Source organism: Amphibalanus amphitrite, unplaced genomic scaffold (assembly GCF_019059575.1).
Source record: "Amphibalanus amphitrite isolate SeventyFive unplaced genomic scaffold, NRLGWU_Aamphi_draft 000324F_arrow, whole genome shotgun sequence".
In the NCBI taxonomy this organism is placed as follows: Eukaryota; Metazoa; Arthropoda; class Thecostraca; order Balanomorpha; family Balanidae; genus Amphibalanus; species Amphibalanus amphitrite.
This window is the reverse complement of record NW_024881819.1, coordinates 117223-137997: the sequence shown is the minus strand read 5'-3', so window position 1 is coordinate 137997 and position 20775 is coordinate 117223. Positions and strand designations below refer to the sequence as shown.

The 20775-nt window shown below is 45.8% G+C and overlaps 1 protein-coding gene across 2 annotated transcripts in view; it reads right to left on the bottom strand.

Moving 5' to 3' along the window:
- Positions 1–20775, bottom strand: part of LOC122388483 (neuron navigator 3-like) — a 326891-nt gene that overhangs the window by 235279 nt on the left and 70837 nt on the right. For both annotated transcript variants that reach the window (XM_043379619.1, XM_043379620.1), the window contains exon 5: positions 7578–7663. In XM_043379619.1, the coding sequence (XP_043235554.1) occupies positions 7578–7663 (86 nt within the window). The remainder of the gene's footprint in view (positions 1–7577; positions 7664–20775) is intronic.

Sequence of the window (20775 nt, the reverse complement as noted above, 5' to 3'; positions counted from 1 at the left end):
GCGGTTCAGCTGCTTATAGGCGTCGCGGTGTCCGTCTCGGAGTGCCGCCCGTCTCTGAGCCATGAGCTCCTTGGTGGCGTCTGTAACAGGCGGAGCGACAGCATTCCTGACCCTGACTCGTTTCTCCGGCACCATGCTGTCCAGGATGGGCCGTGTGATGGCGAGAAAATGGACCCACTGTTGCTCGGGATCGTCGCTCGCATACACTGGAGTCCAGTCCGCCGCTGCTAACTGGTGGTTAGCCTCAGTCGCATCGAACCTGGACCAGCATCTGGTGGTGATGGTGCATTTTTGCAGCCTCAGATCGGGCACGGACATTAGCACGCGCGACCAGTTGTGAGGACTGTAATCACAGTGGACCACCCCGGCCTTCGAGACACTTTGCTGGTTGGTTACGATGACGTCGATGGTAGAGCCTGACGCCCGGAAGGTAGGACCAGCGATGTGCTGCTGCAGGGAGTAGCCACGCAGGAGCTGCTGGAACTGCTCCGTCGCTGTGCTGTTGGCGTTCATGTTGATATTGATGTCTCCGGCGATGATGATTGGGCCGCTGTGTCGTGTATATCTCTCTACAGTTTAAATTACTGCCTGTATTTAAATTCTGATAAGCATAATGAACTAATTGTTTTCTCTGTTGCAGATGGTACGCTTATATCGGCGGAAGACTGAGCCTCCAAAATGGAACCAGGAGCAGCTTACCTGTACGGGGGCTATCCTCTTATACGGCCTTGGGGCTATCCCGTCTCGCGTCAGATCGGTTCGGCATTCCGTACGGGACCCTGAACGGAAAGATCCACCCTGAGACCGGCAGGAAGGCACACTCGCAGGCATCTCGCCCTGCCCACGGACCCGCTGCAGGACGGCACTGCGTGTTCACACCGGAACAGGAAAGGAAAATCTCCGATCATGTGAAGACGATGGGAGAGGTGATGTACGGAATGACACGCTCTCAGGTCCGGAAACTGGCGTATGACTTCGCCGAGCTGGAGGGGATAAGGCATCCACTTAGTGGAGGGATGGCAGGATGGGACTGGTACTATGGGTTTCTGAAGCGACACCAGAACCTTGCCCTGAGACAACCCGAGGCCGTGAGTTTGAACCGGAGCATTGGCTTCAGGAAAACGGCGGTTGACCGCTTCTTTCAGAACCTGGGGAAGGTGTACGAGGAACACGGGGTCACAGCTGTGGATGTGTGGAACTGTGATGAGACGGGCGTCACCACAGTGACGAAACCCCCGAATGTTCTCGCTGCCAGAGGTTCTCGCAGGGTCAGCTCAGTCACGAGTGATGAGCGAGGAGTCCTCACTACACTGATAATGGCGTGCAATGCCCAGGGATCCTTCATGCCTCTATGCTTCGTGTTCAAGAAGAAGAAGTAGTCTCCCAGTCTCCTGAACGGAGCACCTCCGGGATTTGATCCCGGATGGATCAAACCGATGGCGGTTTCGGACAGTGCATGGTCAACGGAGGAAAGCTTCCTGGAGTGGTTTCAAGCATTCATCAGCTTCACAGGAGCACCGAAGACAAACAAGAAGCTGCTCATCTGCGACAACCACTTCACGCACTGCAGCCTGAAAGTCTGGACGCTGGCGCGAGATACCGGCGTGGTCGTCCTTACGCTGCCGCCCCACACCTCCCACCAGCTCCAGCCGCTGGATGTTGGCTTTTTTGGCGCGTTCAAGTCTGTGTACGCCAGGGAAGTCATTGCCTGGATCCAGCAGCACCCTGGTCGGAAGGGATTGGTGAAGAAAACTTTCCACTTGACAACAAAAATGGAGACTGCTGTAAACAGCTTTCAGAAGACGAAAGTCTTCCCGTACCGCCCTCACGCTTTCGACGACAGCGACTTTGCGCACGTGGCCGCGGTAATGGAGGTCTTTGAAGTGGAAGAGGAGGAGGAAGACCAGGCCCGGGGATACGCAACAGGAGAGGTGCAACGAGGATGCGCAGCGGGAGAGGCGCAGCGGAAGAGGCGCAACGAGGATGCGCAACGGGGCTCAGAGAACGACGCTGTTGGCGACAGCCCGCTCTTTTCTCTCCCAAAGCCGTCGCCGCTCGTTCGAGCGCGAGCGGCAAAGAGGAGGGCGACATCCGTACATCGACAGGCAGCTCGATGAAGAAACTATTCGAGCAACAGGAGGAAAAGAAGAAGACGAAAAACTCGAAGGCTTTGCTGAAGAAAACGGGAGCTGAAAAAAGGACAGCGAAATCCTCACCCAAAAACATGCAGTGGTGACCGCCAGTGGTGACCGCCATGACCCAGAACCACTGTCATGTTTTTGCTAGCGCAAGCGTAGCGGAGAAATGCGACATTGGCGTCGAAGAACAGAGAGCCAATGTCATTTATCTGCGGCGAGCGCGCAAACGAAGCGCCACTCCATAGCGCGCGCTGATTGGCCGCGGAAAGTAGGGCGCCGCGGCCCGCCCCTGCGATTATTACGAGCGAGCGAGCGCAGCGAGCGAAGCGAAGTCTTTTCAATATAAGGGGAAAATCTCAGTATGAGCCCGGCCCGGCCCGTACAGTACAGTTCAGTATAAGGGGAAAATCTCAGTACAGGCCCGGCCCGGCCCGGCCTGTAACGCTTTTGAGAGGCTTATATCTCAGCAACCGCTGGACCGATTGCCCTGCGGTCTTTTTTGCTGGGTAGCCCCATCCCTTCTAGCCCGTAATTGACTACTTTTGTTACATCTCAGTGACCGTCGTGGCACGTGCCACGTGAAAAGTCAAGGGTGTTCAAGCAGTTTTGCAAAAGTAGTGATTTTGAGAGGCCCATATCTCAGCAGCGGCTTGAGCGATTGTCTTGCGGTATTTTTTATAGGGTAGCTGCATCCCTTCTACCAAAGGTCGGATACCCTTGATCTATGTGAGTGACCCCCAGTGCACGTGCAAAATACAACAATAAGAGGTGTCAAATTTGTTCCCATTTCAATAACTCGGTAATAACTGGGGCGATTTCGCTGAAACTTGGCATACAGGTAGGCACCCACCAGACAATGCATTCCCATGTGTTGCGGTTAGGGTGCTACTGCACGTGCGCACGTGCAGGGGGCGCTTCCAGATCTCCAGAACGGCTCGGCCGATTGCGCTCAAATTTGGTATACGGTTGGGGACCGGTTAGGAGGGTGCCGTGCAAAAGTCACTTTGGACCCCGTTTGCACGTGCGCACGTGCAGAATGCCGCTACCAGATCGCAGGAACGGCTGGGCCGATTGCGTTCAAATTTGGCACACCGCTAGCGACCGGTTAGAAGGGTGCTTTGCACAAGTCCGTTGGAAGTACCCTCTCGCCCTTCCGCACGTGCAGGGCTCACTATCTCGCTCGCTCGTCCTTCGCCCAAAAGGCGTTTTACTGGTATATGCTTGAGATAGTTTCAGATCATTCTCGGCGCCAAAATCATAGGCGGCGGAACGGGGGGGGGGCACCGGGCACCGTGCCCCCTTGAATTCTGCAAGGGGGCACCAATAGTAAGGTGCCCCCCCCCTTAAATTTGATGTATTAGTACTAGGGGCAGATTCGGGGAAAACTCCAAGGGGAGGGCCATGAATCGAAGTGGTGCCCCTACCTACGCCCAAAATTAAAACCTCAACGGATTTCGGCCACTTAATTTTGGTGGTGCCCTATTTTCAGTTTTTTTTTATTTTCTTTATTTTTGGTTAGTCATGTGATGACTGGTGCCCCTGCATCTGCTAGGCCGCTGATGCCCCTGGAAAGACTGCGGTACCTACCTACCCTGCCCCCTGACAAGCCTACGGTGGGCCCTGACATGACTTAGGTGCCCATGGGTCCTGACAGGCCTGTGGTGTCCTTGCTAAGCCTGTGGTGTCCCTGGGCCTTGGCAGGTTTGTGGTGTCCCTGTTAGAACGCAGGTGCCCTTGACAGGTTTGTGGTGCCTCTGACAATCCTAAATTGCCAACGACAGGCTTGTGGTGCCCTTGACAGGCCCATGGTGCCCTTGCGAGGCCGGTGGTTCCCCTGCGAATCCGATAGTGCCCCTGGCAGGCCTCTGGTGCCCCTGGCAGGTCTGTGGTGCCCCTGGAAGACCTGTAGTGCTTTTGCTAGGCCGATGGTGCTCCTGACAGGCCTGTGGTGCCACTGACAGGCCCGTGGTGCCCCTGCTAGGCCTATGGTACCCCTGGCGGGCCTGTGGTGCCCCTGTCGGCTGTCAGGCCTGTGGTGCTCCTGGCAGGCATGTGGTGACCCCAGGCCCTAAGTCATGACCCATGTGACCTCCACCCTGGGATTCGCCACTGATTAGTACCATGCAATGGCTTCTTGGTAATTTGTTACATGTAGGATTAATGGAATTTATCAAACGAGAATAAGGAAGAGACAAACACATAGGTACTTGGGGATCAGCTTAAAGTTAACCACACATACGGGCAGGGGTGTAATTTTCCTAAAATGATTGTGGGTGCCCAGCTGTAGGGGCGCCCGGCGCCAGGCCGTTTTGGGGCGCGATAGATATTCTTTATGTGGGAGCCTAAATTAACACCGAATTTGATAACATTGCTAGCCGAATGGCGCTTCAAGTGACGTGTCTGACTAAGCAAATACACGCTTAAAAGTGGAAACTGACCGGAAGGACGTAAAAAGCTGTAGAGGGCGCCATCCAGTAGGAGGGGCACCAAATGTGGAGGCACCAGACGGTTACGACTTACGAGGGCGCCGTGAGACGATGAAAAGGGCGCCATTCTCTTGGGAGGGCGCCGAGTGATTGAAAATGCTATGTGGTCCAGGGGCGCTAAGAGGCCAGAAGGGCGCCGCACAGTCAGTAGTGCTACGTTGGTGGGGACGTGGGGACGCCAGATGGTTACGAGGGCGCATTGAGATCATGAAAAGGGCGCCATTCTCGTAAAAGGGTGCCGAGTGATTGAAAACGCTATATGTGGTTCAGGGGCGCTGAGAGGCCAGAAGGGCGCCGAACAGTCGAGGGATGCACGGTGAACAGAGACCTAAGGACGCGAGACGGTCAGGAGGGCGCCGTTAGACCATGAGAATGGCGCGGTGCTGTCAGAAGTGCGCCATTCTCCCAGAAGGGCGCCGAGTGATTAAAAACGCTATATTATCCATGAACGCGAGACGGTCAGGAGGACGCCGTTAGAGCATGCGAAGGGCACCGTACTCTCGAAAGGACGCTTGCAGCCTTGTAAAAGACTTGTGGGTGCATTTTCATCATTGTGTGGGCATACATAATTCAGGATTGTGGGTGCATATGCCCCCACAAAGAGATATAAAATTACACCCCTGCATACGGGGGTGAACTGCCATTTTCGTTTAGTAAAAAATAAAATTAAAAAAAAATCATCGTGTCAGGGCTGTGACGAAAAATAAGTGGCCTAAGTCCGATGAGAAAACAGGATTTGGGGGTACCCTAGGTTTGGCTCCTTGAGCCATGGTGCCCCCCCCCCCTTGTCTCAAATCGTTCCGACGCCTATGGCCAAAATAGCAATTTCCATATTTCCCCATTAGGTTAAAAGGGTTTAATGTATAGGTTCCCTGTATCTGAGGATTTTTTAAGATTTCATCTTGTTCTCCACTCCGTTCTGCGTAAGATGCCGGGTGGCGGGTTCCGTGTCTACGTAGCTTGAACGTGACGGATGCAGCGGCCGCAAACGTAAATCGAGGTCCCGAATTCCCTATTCCCCAGCACAGGCGGCGGCCGCTTCCTGGTCTGCGCAACATGGCGGCACCGTTGGACACCATCTGGCGGCCGATGCGCTTTCCACATTACAGAGTTCAGTGATAATGACATTTGCTCATTGTCACATGTGCGCCGCATTCGCGATTGTTGCCGACTCCTGTTTGCAAGGCTGCCCATTACAGTTGTTATACGTATCGAAAAACCGATAAGCTTTTAGGCGAAAAAACACTATTCCAGGCCCATTTTTGAATTTTTTTGCAATATTAGGTAAAAACAGAAGCTTCTTATCCTAGGAAAAATAAAATGGGAAATCTTTGAAAGGTGGCACACTACCTTTAACCCGCGCCCCGCTGGGGGGGGGGCAGAATCTGCCCCCCCTCCCGTTTTTCGCCAATAACTTCTAAACGCGTTACGCCAGCGACGTCAAACTTTCAGTACCTTATTATACATCAATTTGACACGTTCCCTGAAAATTTGAGCGAAATCCGTCGGAAAATTTTTGAGAAAATGACGTTTTAGTGACGTCATGTTCGCCATTTTCGCCTCAAAAATCGTAAAATTTCAAACGCCGCTAACATCTTCATTTTTAAAGGAATCAAGACGTAACAAAAAAGGTTATACGTGATTCAACTTTGTCTATCAAATGGCTATCTCGGTTTTTTGAAAATTTTGGATTTTGGCCCAAATTTTTTTTCAAAAAACCGACTTTTTTGGCAAAATAATTATAAAATCCAAAATTTTGAGCGTATCGAAAAAACCGGAATATATGTCAGAGAAGTGGTCTATGTGCACCTACATACCAATTTTGAGAAGAATCGGTTCAAAAATGTGGGAGTTATTTAAAATTTTATGACGTCACGACACACAAAATTTTTGAAAACTGAATTTTTTGGAAGTTCTAGACCTCGTACGGAAACAAAAATAGCACCATTCGACTCGCCGTGAAAAACTGCATCAGATAGACACCTTTTTAGGTCTTAACAAACAACTTCAAAATTTGACCTCACTTGACCTGACCTTGACCTGACCTCGACCTGAAATTCATCCAGAGGTGGTCCCTATCACTAATTGAGTGTGCCTATTGAATTCTATGAACAAAATAACCCATAAAACATGTGTCGCACTTGCCCTTTTCTATATTTTGTTTTTGGTGACCTGACCTGACCTGACCTGACCTTGACCTTGACCTTTGAATGATATTGTATGCAACGAATATTGTCTTGGTAGCCTAAGAACACGTTTTGGGCAATCAGTCTCAGTCCATTCTTCGGCAATTACGGTGCAAGGCCGATACTGTAGAAACTTGCATTTTGTACCCTTGACCTGACCTTGACCTGACCTCTGACCTACTTAAGCAAAAAAATTTGAGCTCTTTGGATTCGCCTCGTTGAGAGCTTTCGATTGCCGTTTTCCCCGTCTTTCTACGACCATCGGTTCGGAAGTTAGACAGGGGGGGCAGAATCTGCCCCCCCCCAGCAGGGCGCGTATGGCTGAATAGTGAATAGCCCAGCGGGGCGCGGGTTAACGCTAGGGATTTATTCACTAGCTGTTTTGAAGCACTAGATAATTTGTTTCACTACCTATTTTGCTGATAGCGTTTTGTCACTAGCTGTTTTGAGGCACTAGCTCTTTTGTACTAGCTCAAAAGTCACTAGCCCAAATGTCACTGGCTATTCTGACTTGCACTAATATAGAAAAGCCTCCACATTGACCGCTCGCTTGTGCGCTACACAGTACACACCGAGCGCTCGCCGAAACCGAGCCAGCAAACACTTCGCTGCTCTGCCTTTATAACCGAAAATCGTTATCGACATTCACTGCGATTTTAACACTACGATTCAGATCCTTTCCCTATCGAGCCGCTGGTGATGTGCGTGGGTGTGCGCGGGGACACGTGATGTGCGTGGGTGTGGGCGGGGACACGGGGGCCACTCACGTGACTGTTTGGTCTTGTCGGCCGCGTGCCGGTCCCGAGCGGAGGGGATGCAGCTGATGCCCGTCCTGCCGGCTGTACTGGGAGTCCTGCCGCGCCAGAAAAGTGGGAGGGGAGCAGGGTCAGCGGCTGGCCAGTGGGCGCCTACCAGCCAGTGGGAACACTGGACTAGCGCCAAAGTCAACGTCAATGAGGGACGCCAACGGGAACCCAAGGATATAAAGACAAGAGCCGAATGTCCATGAGGACAAGGGAAGCCACCACGAGGAAAGGCGTGTCCTCGAACTACACCTCCCCATCATACACAACTGGCACAACCAACAAAACCATCGGATAGCACATGCTAGCACTAAAACTTAACCCGCGCATCGACGGGGGGGGCGGATATCCATCCCCCCCCCCCTGAGGTTTTTCGTGAATAGCGGCCGCGAAATTTGCCATGACTATTCCTCCATTAATTTTACATATTCTTTTTTCTAAGCCGCCGCCCATGATCAGACGACCAGGAGTGTCCACCCACTGACCCATGCGACAACAGAACCTTACGTTAACACCTCCCAAGACAAAAATATGATGCAAGTCGCGACACTCCCTGCTAAGAAAAAGGAAAGCAAACAAAAACAAGGCTAAATACAATACTTGGCAAGTTAGTACCTAAATTGTCATAAGAAGAGGCAAAGAAGTCAAGACTAAATGTAGCTTGACTGGCCGCTACACCATTCCCAACGAAAATAGTGAGAAGGAGACAGTGATCTAGGGGTTAGTGGTAATAAGCGCATGCAAAGCTTGCATTATTGAAGAGGGACAGAGCCTAGGCCTAGTCATAACCGGAAGAGTCAGATCCTCACCGAAAAAGGATACCGAGCTAAGCAAGCTTGTTGCTCGGTAAACCCAGGTCAGTGGGTAGCATCGTAGGGCTGTTTTACGTATTGTTACGCATCCAGGGCCCAATCCTACCAATGCACAGTGGGGATTTTTCCGATCTAGCGCCTATTAATTCAAAAAATCTTTTTTGGATTTTTGCTTATTTTTTGTGTCAGTAGGGCTAAGAAATGTCTGAATTTTGCATATATGGCATTGTTTTATCTGTATGTCCACAGCAAAGCTAGGAAAAATGCGCCCAAAGTTCACACTCATGCGTGATTACTCAATGGGCTCAGCAAGGCCCGAAAGTATAGCTCAATTTCATTGTCCTGTCCTGTTGGTTTTAATCTTGCGAGGTCTTAAAGTTGCATATCGTCTGAAAGGCACCTTTATTAGGAATGGAATGGCAAACAGAAAGTATGCCACAACCTTACTAGGGTCACAAAAATGCCCTTTACAAAAAACCCTTACAGACACCATATTGAAGGAATGGTATTCTAAATAAATGTAGGAAATCAACAATGTTCTCCACACTTTTCCACTCAGAAATATATCCTATCGAATTTGCCACTTTCTCCTGCACAAGACAACGCCTAGTTTGGCTGCCGAAACTTGCCTGAACACGGAATATTCACATTAGAGTATCTTAACACCCCACTCGAGGAGCGCTAGGGCAAACAGCACGATATAGGTATGTTCCGGACATAGGCGAATAATTTTACTTCGTGATTTATATGATGCATATTTTCTGAGACACATTCATTAGGAATAGGATGACAAGCGTAAATTATACATACCGTAACCTTATTAACCATCGCACTTGTGGGGAGGGGGAGGGGGAAGGGGTCGGATAAAACCCCATGGTTTTCCGCAAATTACTCGCGCAAAAAGCGGCGGATCGCGCCGAAACTTTCGGTACCCTCGAGATAATCAATTTTACATCTAACCTAAAAATTTCATGACTCTGACCCAACTGACCTTTGACCTGTGGCATATTTCTCGAGACCATGTTTGGCCGGAATCGCGATTCGGCGTATGCCAGCTCACATTATCCGCGGTTTCCAGTCTTTTTGTGGTTTTAAACGTTCAAATATGTGAAATGATGTTGGTGCCATGCATAATGGTGGGTGTCAAGGTCACGTGAAGGTCAAGTCAAGGTCATTGACCTTTTGATGACCTTGGTTCACTTTTTCGAGTTTTACTTGTTTCAAGGGTAGTTTTTGGTGCTGATTTCGATTTTAGCAGCCATTTGAATATTTACGAAGTAGTTCTAGTGCCTTCGTTCCATGTTACGAAGCTATCAGTAGTAGGTGACACTTCTATGGATGGCCGGCAGGACGCCTACTAATTGATCTAACCTGACCTGACCCGACCTGGCCTAAATGCATAAAGACATCGTCTGTGATCAAAACTAACATGAAATTCGTGATCAGCACCCCAAAATACCCCGTAACATCTTAAAGGAAATAGTTCACTTTCACGAAATTATTTTTTTTTGCAACGATTTATGATTTTTTATGTTCAAAATAATCAGCAAAGAAAATAAAACCTTTTTATAACAAAAGATTTTTTTTCTATATTTTGATATAGGAAGAACTTTTCAGTTTCTGTAAGGCACACGCGATCCAGTATGTAAAGAGCATGGGTCCCGAAAATTCTTCAGAAACAGAGAAATTATCGCAGCCACCGGCATTTGGGCGATCTGCTCGATCTGATAATGTTCCCCTGAATGTCCTAATTGATCAGTACGAGAATTTCTCTAGAGTTCTCGTAGATAATTTCCCTAGTTTCTGAAGAATTTTCGGGACCCATGCTCTTTTCATACTGGATGGAAATATATGCAAGGCACACATCCTCAACGCAAGACACCTTTTTCGGGACGAGAAATAGAATATCTTTGCCTAGGGTGATCGTTGGGCTGTAAAAGCTCCTGATTTATGCTCGTCTCAGCCTAAGCTACGGAACTGCTATTCCAGTTCAAAACCCATGTTAAAAAGTGAACTATTTCCTTTAACTTTGCGAAGTTTCAAGAGGTCTCGATTTCCCAACTTTAGTTGGGTCATTAAACTGACTTGGAAAGTCAGCTTATGACCCTGGACTTTGAAATTGGATATATTCGGCCTCATTTCGTCATAGGCAGCACGCTTGACTTTTTCGCGAAGCTCTAGCTTGATCAGGGGCCAAACGGCTGAGCGGGGGGTCCAATTGAACCCCCTATACTATGTTGATTATGCACATTTACAGGTAAAATTCTCACCAGGACACACCAGCCAACATCTGTGCACAATCTGGCTACAATTCTACCTATGGTTTGCCCTCTACGAATAAATACGTGCTAGGTCGGAAAAATCCCCACTGTGCAATGCCGTGAATGCAGATGCCGTGGATGCCAACCACGGCGGCTGATTCACGGCACTCCATTTACCCAATCTTACCAATGCCGTGGTACGGCATTTCTATTCACGGCATTTTGCCCACGGTACAATTCAGCGCCAGCAGAAAACACGCAACGTAATTGGTCAATTCTTGTCACCTTCGCTATTGGAAATTGTGCGTATTGCTTGTGAACAGGTATTGCTCTTTATTTAAAGTTTTGTCGGGCGTTTATTTGTTTAGAGCCATACATATGTGTGAAGGATAAGTTATGTGTGGAAAACGTGATAGCAAACTATGGCCCAATCTTACCAATGACGTGAATGCATATGCCGTGGATGCCAACCACGGCGGCTGATCCACGGCACTCCATTTACCCAATCTTACCAATGCCGTGCCACGACATTTCTATTCACGGCATTTTGCCCACGGTACAATTCAGCGCCAGCAGAAAACACGCAACGTGATTGGTCAATTCTTGTCACCTTGGCTATCGGAAATTGTGCGTATTGCTTGCGAACAAGTATAACTCTCTGTTTAAAGTTTTGCCGGGCGTTTATTTGTTTTAGAGCCATACATATGTGTGAAAGACAAGTTATTTGTGGAGAAGTGATAGCAAACTATGAAAAACTAAAGCCTGCCTAAAGAATTCTCCTGAAAAGCGGATTACTGGCCTAGTAAACTTCCGCGAGGACATTCTCGCGCTGAGAAAATCGAGTGGATTAGTTTTCAACTTCGTTTCGCTACTCATCATTTCTATTTACACTGAGAAAAAATTTTACCACCCTATGGAAACTAACCCTTTTATTCAGGATAAGACTCATGTCATACTCAGGTAAACTAACGTATTTACCAACGATGCCTTAGTTCGTTCGTAGCTCCTGCGATGGTGTGAGGCAGTACTCATCGATGCTTGGTATTTATGCTCAGGATCATGAGTATGTGGTTAGTAATCTAGCCGTGAGTAGGCTTCCAGCTCGCTGATTGGTTGAGCCGATGTGGCACAGCCGCGCACGTTTCGCGCGCGTCTGCCATTATTTCAGTTGAATTCCGTTGCTTGGTGGTGAAAGTGCGTCGCTCGCGTGTGCAGCATTTTATGGACTTGGTGTGCAGAAACTGAAACTCGGATTCCGAGGCCAATAGTAAGTAAGTTCATATACTTACCTTGTTAAATAATTATTGATCAATGACCAGCGCAATTGTGTGTCGCGAGGGAATAGGCATAATGTACCGTGAGAGATGAGGGAGATGTGAGAGCACATCTCCGAAGAGAGAAGCTCCTGTTCGATAGGTACGGAGAACTATAGCTCATCTTAACAGGCTCCTAAAAAGTTACTAATTATTTTCTACTTCTTTCTGTATCTTGCGATCACAGTGTCAGTATATAAAATATAATTAATAATTATGCCATCTGCATAATTTACCACGACATGCTTTGTAAAAAGAAAAACACTAGCTGTTTTCACGACGGGTTATTTGGCGAATGCACCTAATTTGACCAATTATGCACCAAATCTTTTTTAACAAATATCTTTATATCATGAGTGTTTTCGATATACCTATCTCCAGAAGCGCTGCGCCGATCGTCACCAAATCCGATACAAAGCCGATCGTATTTCTTCATTAAAATATAGAAAATAATATTTTTATAAAAAGGTTTTCTTTTGATCATTTTGAGCATAAAAAAATCATAAATCCATTGAAAAAACTAATTCCGTGAAAGTGAACTATTCCCTTTAACACACCTCGTCGATGTCTTCTGAAGTTTTCGCTTTATTTCTTAACAGCTTATTGTTTTCGGTCCATAGGTAAAGTTTCGGAGACACTGGTGCGTCTTCTGGAAACTGCAGTCTCAAGGATGGCGACGGTGGAAGTGCGCCCATGGTTTTCCAGTCCCTCGCGCTACTGAGCCAAAATACCAGCACCCTTCGAGCTGCAGTGCGCCGATCTCGCGGTAGGAGGTGGTTAAAAAACTAAGCGACCTCGCGCAGTGTTTGCGATCTATGGGAGTGTTTCATTGTTTTTTTACGGACTTCTTTTAGTGTTGTATTTAAAGGGACCCTCCCACCTTAACATTAGATTTGAGTTGAGATAGCCAAAATGGGGTCCCTGGCTCATAATTACCGGTTTCGGCACTCACAACATCGAGAAATGCCTTAACTCGGAAATATTGAATTTCAAAATTGCAGCATTTTGATTCAGAGGGGCTAATGCTTAGGAATACCCCTCTGAATGTGTGACGTCAGCGCAAATATCTAACGATTTTTAAATGTTTGACTAAAACGTTTTGTAGCACGCGGTGGTATATGCTATTTGCGCGCAACATCTGCCGCAAACGCCGCACTTCTAAAATAAAGTCGCTAGAAACAGGGGAGATCCCAAAAAGTAAACAAAAGTAAAAGTCTAATATATTGAAAACCGGTGAATATTTTTCGGTGAAATTTGGTAGATATTCGTTTTCGCTCTTTCTGAACCGAGCGACATCACTTTCATGCCAATTCATAAACTTTTTTGAAGGTGGGAGGGTCCCTTTAACGGATTACGCCCCGTACCCGGCTCTTGAATTGCATGTTGGCAGAGATGTCGTATGATGGGTTTTTGTAATAAACTTCAGTGTTTTTCCTCGTGTTTGTCACGTCTGCAAGGCGTAAGGTTAACGAACGCATTTTTGGTTTCATGCGTTGGCATCCGCGTTAGTAACACCCATCTTAAATGGGTTAGTATTATCATTTTTCAGAGCTGGTTATCGTTAGTATTAGCCTGAGTAAGCGTGTGGTCCGCCTTGGTAATACTGTGGGTAGCGTCTGTGTAGAAGCTCAAACCTGAGTACTTAGGTGGTGAGTTTTGACAACTCACCCGGAATACTCACGTTATGTATGAGTCACGTTAGTGTTAACATGAGTATCTCCTGAGTACCAAAGAGTAGTTACCAAGGGAACCTGAGTAGTTGCCGTCGTGAGTTTTGACAACTCAGTTTGGGGTGGTAACGTGAGTAATTTTTTCTTTCAGTGTACTTGCTCTTAAGATATTGCAACAATTTTGAGATAAAATTATTGAAGTAACGACTTAGTGATAGCTCCGCTGCTGTTGCAGACAATGGAATAATGCAATAGCAATGCAGCTCGTAAAATTTAAAGTTTGGGTACATGCACCGGCCCACCTTAAGCTACAGCCCTATTTTTCTGCTTCTTACAAGCATAATAACAAAAGGAATTCCTCAAAATTTAGAAGAAACCCGTCTACATCTCAAAACCATATCAAGAAAAAGGCTTTCAGTTCAGAAGTCAGATTGAAACGCATGAAGGCAGTATGCTCCGTAGCTGTCTGTGTCAAACAGAAAGTGGTAAAATATGCATTGTGAGTGCTGATAATTGTTTGACAAGTTTACGGTAATTAAACCCGCGCGGGGCTGGGGGGGTAAATTTTACCCACCCTCGAGAATTTTTGCAATAACTCAAAAACGGCGGCGCGCAGCGCCGCCAAACTTTCAGTACCTTTTCTTACATCAATTTGACACGTTCCCTGAAAATTTGAGCGAAATCCGTCGGAAAATTTTTGAGAAATTGACGTTTTAGTGACATCATGTTCGCCATTTTCGCCTCCAAAACGGCAAAATTTCAAACGCCGCTAACATCTTCATTTTTAAAGGAATCAAGACGTAACAAAAAGGTTATACGTAATTCTACTTTGTCTATCAAATGGCTATCTCGGTTTTTTGAAATTTCGGAATTTGGCCAACATTTTTTCAAAAAACTGATTTTTTTTTGGAAAATTATTATAAAATCCAAAATTTTGAGTGTATCAAAAAAAACGGAATATATGTCAGTGATGTGGTCTATGTGCACCTACATACCAATTTTTAGAAGAATCGGTTCAAAAATGTGGGAGTTATTAAACATTTCATGACGTCACAACACACAAAAATTTTGAAAAATGATTTTTTGGAAGTTCTAGACCTCGTACGGAAACAAAAATAACACCATTCGATTCGCCGTGAAAAACTGCATTAGATTGACACCTTTATAGGCCTTAACAACCAACTTCAAAATTTGACCTCACTTGACCTGACCTTGACCTGACCTCGACCTGAAATTCATCCAGATGTGGTCCATATCACCTATTGAGTATGGCTATTGAATTCTATGAATAAAATGACCCATAAAACATGTGTCGTACATGCCCTTTTCTATATTTTGTTTTTGGTGACCTGACCTGACCTGATCTGATCTGACCTTGACCTCTGAATGATATTGTATGCAGCGAATATTGTCTTGGTAGCCTAAGAACACGTTTTGGGCAATCAGTCTCAGTCCATTCTTCGGCAACTACGGTGCAAGGCCGATACTGTAGAAACTCGCAATTTGTACCCTTGACCTGACCTTGACCTTGACCTCAAGGCTCAAACTTTAAATTTAGTACATGTTTTTAGTTGTTCGTGATGAGATCTTTCGATTGGCGTTTGAATTTTCCAAATCGGACCATTAGTTCGGGAGATAACAGGGGGGGGGGGGTAAAATTTACCCACCCCCAGCCCCGCGCGTTCGGCTGGAGACCCCAGCCCCGCGCGGGTTAATTGTATTAAATATTTACTTAGAAATCATGAAGTATGTTTGTGAGACGTCCGGACGGGGCGAACACTGAAACACCCATATTATAGCATATAGATAGGTTCGGCATTGGTAAGATTGGGCCCAGGACCCAGGTGCTAAAATCACCTCCACGATCTCGTATGGATTTGAAAAATAAGCCATATTATGAATGAACATGCTTATTTTTATGGGTTTGAGTGCGATTTTATCCCTGGAAAATACATGTTTTTTAAATAACCACTATGCGTATAATCGTCGCTCTAAGAAGTCACGGGCATTATATGAAGAATTGTTTACTTTAGCCCGCGCACGGCTGGGGGTCCTGGATTTCCACGCCCTGCTGGAGGGGGAGGGGGTGGTTGAACACACACATCCCCCTTCTAACTCGGCTTCTGGGCCACGTAGCGATACGCGGAAGGCGGTGTTCGAAAGAGCACCAAAAAATAATGACAAAATCACTTCGGTCACTTTTTTGGTCAGGTCAAAGGTCAGGTCACCAGAGGTCATTGAAGGCATAATTTCGCCGATTTCCAGGTCGAATGTCGAAAATTTCCAAGAAGCCAACGCATAACTCGGGAACCAATAGAGCTACAGAGCCGTGGAAAAGCGCTTTCGATAGCCCTATTAACGCCCTTTCTGAGTAATGCTCTCAGATTTGTCCTAACGTCAACGGTTTTACGTGCAGGGGGCAAAAACTGCAAAAATAACCGATTTTTTCGGAAAATTTTCTGCAATAACTTTTGACTCAAGCCTTGTACGAGCTTACTTTTACCGGCATCGTGTTCCTCTCGTCAATACGCATCGAATGAACTATAACTTGACCTTGAAAGGTCAATTTGAAAATTGGTCATGACCTGACCAGAAAGGATCATGTTGCATATCAGTCGATCCGTATCGTCGAGCTGAACACATCTAAGGCGTTTTCATCGCTCTAGCATGCCTCTATCAAAAGTTATTTGCGAAAAATTGTTAGATACCATTCGTGACATAAGATGACCTCAGGGGCATAAACAGGAGTCACGAACAGCATTTTCATGTTCAGTGTGTTTAAAACACTTGTAATTCAGTGTTTGGGAGTGTTTATAATGTCACTCGTCTAAAAGAGGCGCATTTCAATTTTCTCCCATTGATTGACTCATAATGGGGAGGTCGCAAAATTGACCTGACCTTAGGTTACCGATATCAAAATTCCGAGATAAACATTTTATAATTTATACATACTGTTACTTTTATCAATTGCTGAAAGTTTCAAAGCGATCGGCCACTCGGTGTAGCTATGGTAGACATTGAAACTTTTAATGAGGTGACCTGGTGACCACATTGAAACTTCAAGTGACCTGGTGACCTGATCTTGAACGACCTTGGTCTGAAATTTTCACAACTTGTGTAGAATTGATGCATGATAAGGTGTACCAAAAACGGCGGCGCCGTTTTTTGAGATATTCGCGAAAACCCACAGGGTGTTCAAACACCCCCCAGCCAGCAGGGCGCGGGTTAAAAAAAAATAATAGTGTCAAATATTGCACAGTACGCTCGTCGAGGTCGGAATTTCCAAATACGCTAGCAAACTAGGAAAATCTTCAAAAATCTACAATTACTCATTTTTCAGGTCGATTCATGTTTACAAAATAATAAACAATTAAATTTACATAGCAATTCGTTCGTCTTACTTCTTATTACTTTAGAAAACGTTGTGGGCGAACCCGAGCTTCGAATCCGAGTCCTTTGGCTCACGAAGCGAAAATCATACCACTGCACCACCGCGGCGCACGACCCTGGGCGTCCTAAATTTAAATGTGACAATAGTTGACAGGCAAAACATGCAGCATCGAGAAAGTTTGCATTTGTGCTGTAAGGGATTACACGGGTACCGTAAAGTGGGGCTATTTGAGACAGCGGGGCTATTTGAGACAGTGGGGCTATTTGAGACAGTAAGGTAGCGGGTTAGGAAAATCGTTGTAAAATGAGAACCGTTTGATATTTTTTCGTCATTTTTGCTTAGGCTCATGTGGAATTGAACAGTGAATGACCTGAATAACCTTTTTGAAAATTTCGAAAAGTTTTGACAGAAATTTGGCACAAAATACGAAAAACAGAAAAACGCACAATTTAAGTTACTCGAAAAGGACCCCTACCTGCAGCTTAACAAAGTCGAAATTTTAACAGCTTCGGCACTGCATCTATCGTTACTACCGTTTTACTTATAGGCTAAGCACATTTTTCATGAAAATATTATACGTTGTTAACGTTACTGCCGATTGCGTAACCCATTGTCTCAGAATTCCGATGATGCCCACCTGGTCAAACCTCAACCGATATGCCAAATAGCTACTGGTAATGGTGATGCGATTGCACCCGAGAAGACTTACCACCATCTACCTGAAGTGCATCGAACGATCGACATGAGCAACACCGGTGAATCGGTCGTGGTCATAAACGTGCAGTGGGCTCATGTTGGGTACTTTTAGCAGCAAGCAATATTCACATGTTCGCAGTATAACATAATGACCATTTAGCTGGTGAGGGTGACCAAACTAGTTATTCTGATGAATATGTGCTTAAAATGTGCTTAATCAGTCACTGAGTTACTATGAACGTCAAACCCCTTGAGACCCCACTTTTTTGCGATAGTTTTTAAATGCGTCAACTTTCGTTGACAATATTCTGGCAATGTATGTTTCAGAACCTGCCGAAACTTTTATTACTAAGGTATTTTGACGCCAAACGATTATGGAAGGTACTTCTCATTCACTCGTAATGTTAAGGTCAATTCAGGCCCGGGCAGAGGCTTGCGCTCGGCCACACTCGAGCACCGCCACCAGCGCCATCTGCTCTAAATGCCATCTACCAGCGCCAGCTACCGCTACCAGCTACCGCCCACCATCAAGCCTGAATGGAGCGAGAGACGCGAGTGACCGGTCGCCGGGCAAGGAGCGCCGGAGGGGTAGGGCGGAGCTTAGCGCTGACGTCATTACGTGGCTCCGCCCCATGAGCGCGTAGCCTCTACCCTAACAGCAGATTCGTTCCGTGAAATTTAACATTACGAGTGAATGAGAAGTACCTTTAATAATCGTTTGGCGTCAAAATACCTTAGTAAAAAAAGTTTCGGCAGGTTCTGAAACACACATTGTCAGAATATTGTCAACGAGAGTTGACGCATTTAAAAATTATCGCAAAAAAGTGGGGTCTCAAGAGGTTTGACGCCCATAGTAGTCGACAATCAAAACATGTCTGCCTTGGTTGACCAAAAACACCATTGAAGATTACTTAACACATGAACGTACTGTTAGGTGAGCCTATGCAAGTACTTGATGTGGTAGGGTAACCGGCTAATCGATACAGCATGCAGCGATCGAGGAAAATCGGCATAAAGTCAAAACCGCTTAACATTTTTCTGTTATTTCTTCGCAAGAAGATGTGCAATTGAACAAGGAATCATGCAGACCATTCACTTAAAGGGACCCTCCCACCTTAACATTAGATTTGAGTTGAGATAGCCAAAATGGGGTCCCTGGCTCACAATTGCCGGTTTCGGCACTCACAACATCGAGAAATGCCTTAAATCGGAAATATTGAATTTCAAAATTGCAGCATTTTGATTCAGAGGGGCTAATGCATAGGAATACCCCTCTGAATGTGTGACGTCAGCGCAGATATCTAACGATTTTTAAATGTTTGACTAAAACGTTTTGTATCACGCGGTGGTATATGCTGCTTTGCGCGCAACAAATGCCGCGTTTTCAAATAAAGTCGCTAGGAACAGCGGAGATCCCAAAAAGTAAACAAAAGTAAAAGTCTAATATCTTGAAAACCCGTGAATATTTTTCGATGAAATTTGGTAGATATTCGTTTTTGCTCTTTCTGAACCGAGCGACATCACTTTCATGCCAATTCATTAACTTTTTTGAAGGTGGGAGGGTCCCTTTAAATGTTTTGGGAAACCTTTTAGCTCGTTTGATTCATTACAGTGTGCTTCATAAGGTAGCGAGTCTGTCTCAAATAGCCCCATCGACTTTCAGTATATGTTTTCACGCCACCAGGGTTATATGCAAAAACTTTCTTCCAAAATTTTACTGTCGTTGACTTTGAAATGGTCCTTAATAATCATCCTGTCATTTTGAAAGCTAAGGGTCACATCATATTATGATAGCCTTAGCATATAGTGATGCAATTTTGTAACCTACCGAAATGAAGCATCCTACGAAAAAGGAAAAGACTGAATACAAAGGAAATATAACTGTCTTTGCAAAATAATTTTTGCTAGGATAATCAAAATTTAATTTCCAATCGCATGGCGTTTAAAAAATTATTTCTAGCGTGATCGATTTTCTTCAATTTCTTCGTAACTTAAACTGTCTCAAATAGCCCCACCCTATGGGGCTATTTGAGACAGGCTTCAACTAACAAAGTATCCTTAATCATTATTACTAGCTGAACAAAAATGCACCTATATGAAAGAGCTCACAGGGAACTACATTTTTGCAATTTACATGCTATAAGAAATATGGACCGTCTTAAAGGGAGAGGCCAATAGCTGTAAAATCCGTTTCAAATAGCCCCACTTTACGGTAATGAAAAATGCTGGAAAAGATTGCAAAATTAATTTGCCATTTAACACCAACGAATAGATGTATAATATTGGCACAATAGTTCGTAGCAAGATAACTGATGGGTGGATGTTGTTGAGCAACGGAATGCTTGACACCGTGCAGGAGGAATGCACAAACAAATATCTGCCAATGGTTTTAGTCTTTATAGTATAGCCTTAATTTTAAAACATTTCTTTCTAATAGCAGTATAATTTGAATAAAATAGTTTTAAAGTGATATGTGCATCTACTATGCATTTCAGACCCCATGAGACCCTGTTTTTCGGCGATAATTTATTTAATATTTATCCAATTGGCTTCAAATTTTCGCAAATCACATTTCAGCTCAAGCGCCAATTTTCGCTAATATGGTCTCTTTAACAAAATATCGATTGTTAGGGTACTTGTCGTTGCCTCGTAATGTTAAAATCAGCTCCGTAAATCCGTCAGTGGAGTAGAAGCTATCCGTACGTAGGTGTGACGTCACAGGCACGTGACCATTAAGCTCCGCCCTCCCGGCGGACGGAGCGGTGAGCTTGGCCGGCCAGTCGGATGCGTGGAGCCGACGGGGCAGTAGCTGCCGGACCCAAGGCGAAGGCCGTATGCCGGACCGCGGCGGCTCGCATTGGACGTGGCAGCATTGCGGTTGCCGTTGCAGTAATAACGATTCAGCAGAAACTAGCGCTCGTAATTAGTGCACTAGCCTTCATTTGCATTTGTCGCAAATTAACCTACTTCTCAATCAATGAAGATATACCTACCTACTTTAACCCTCGCCGGACCTATT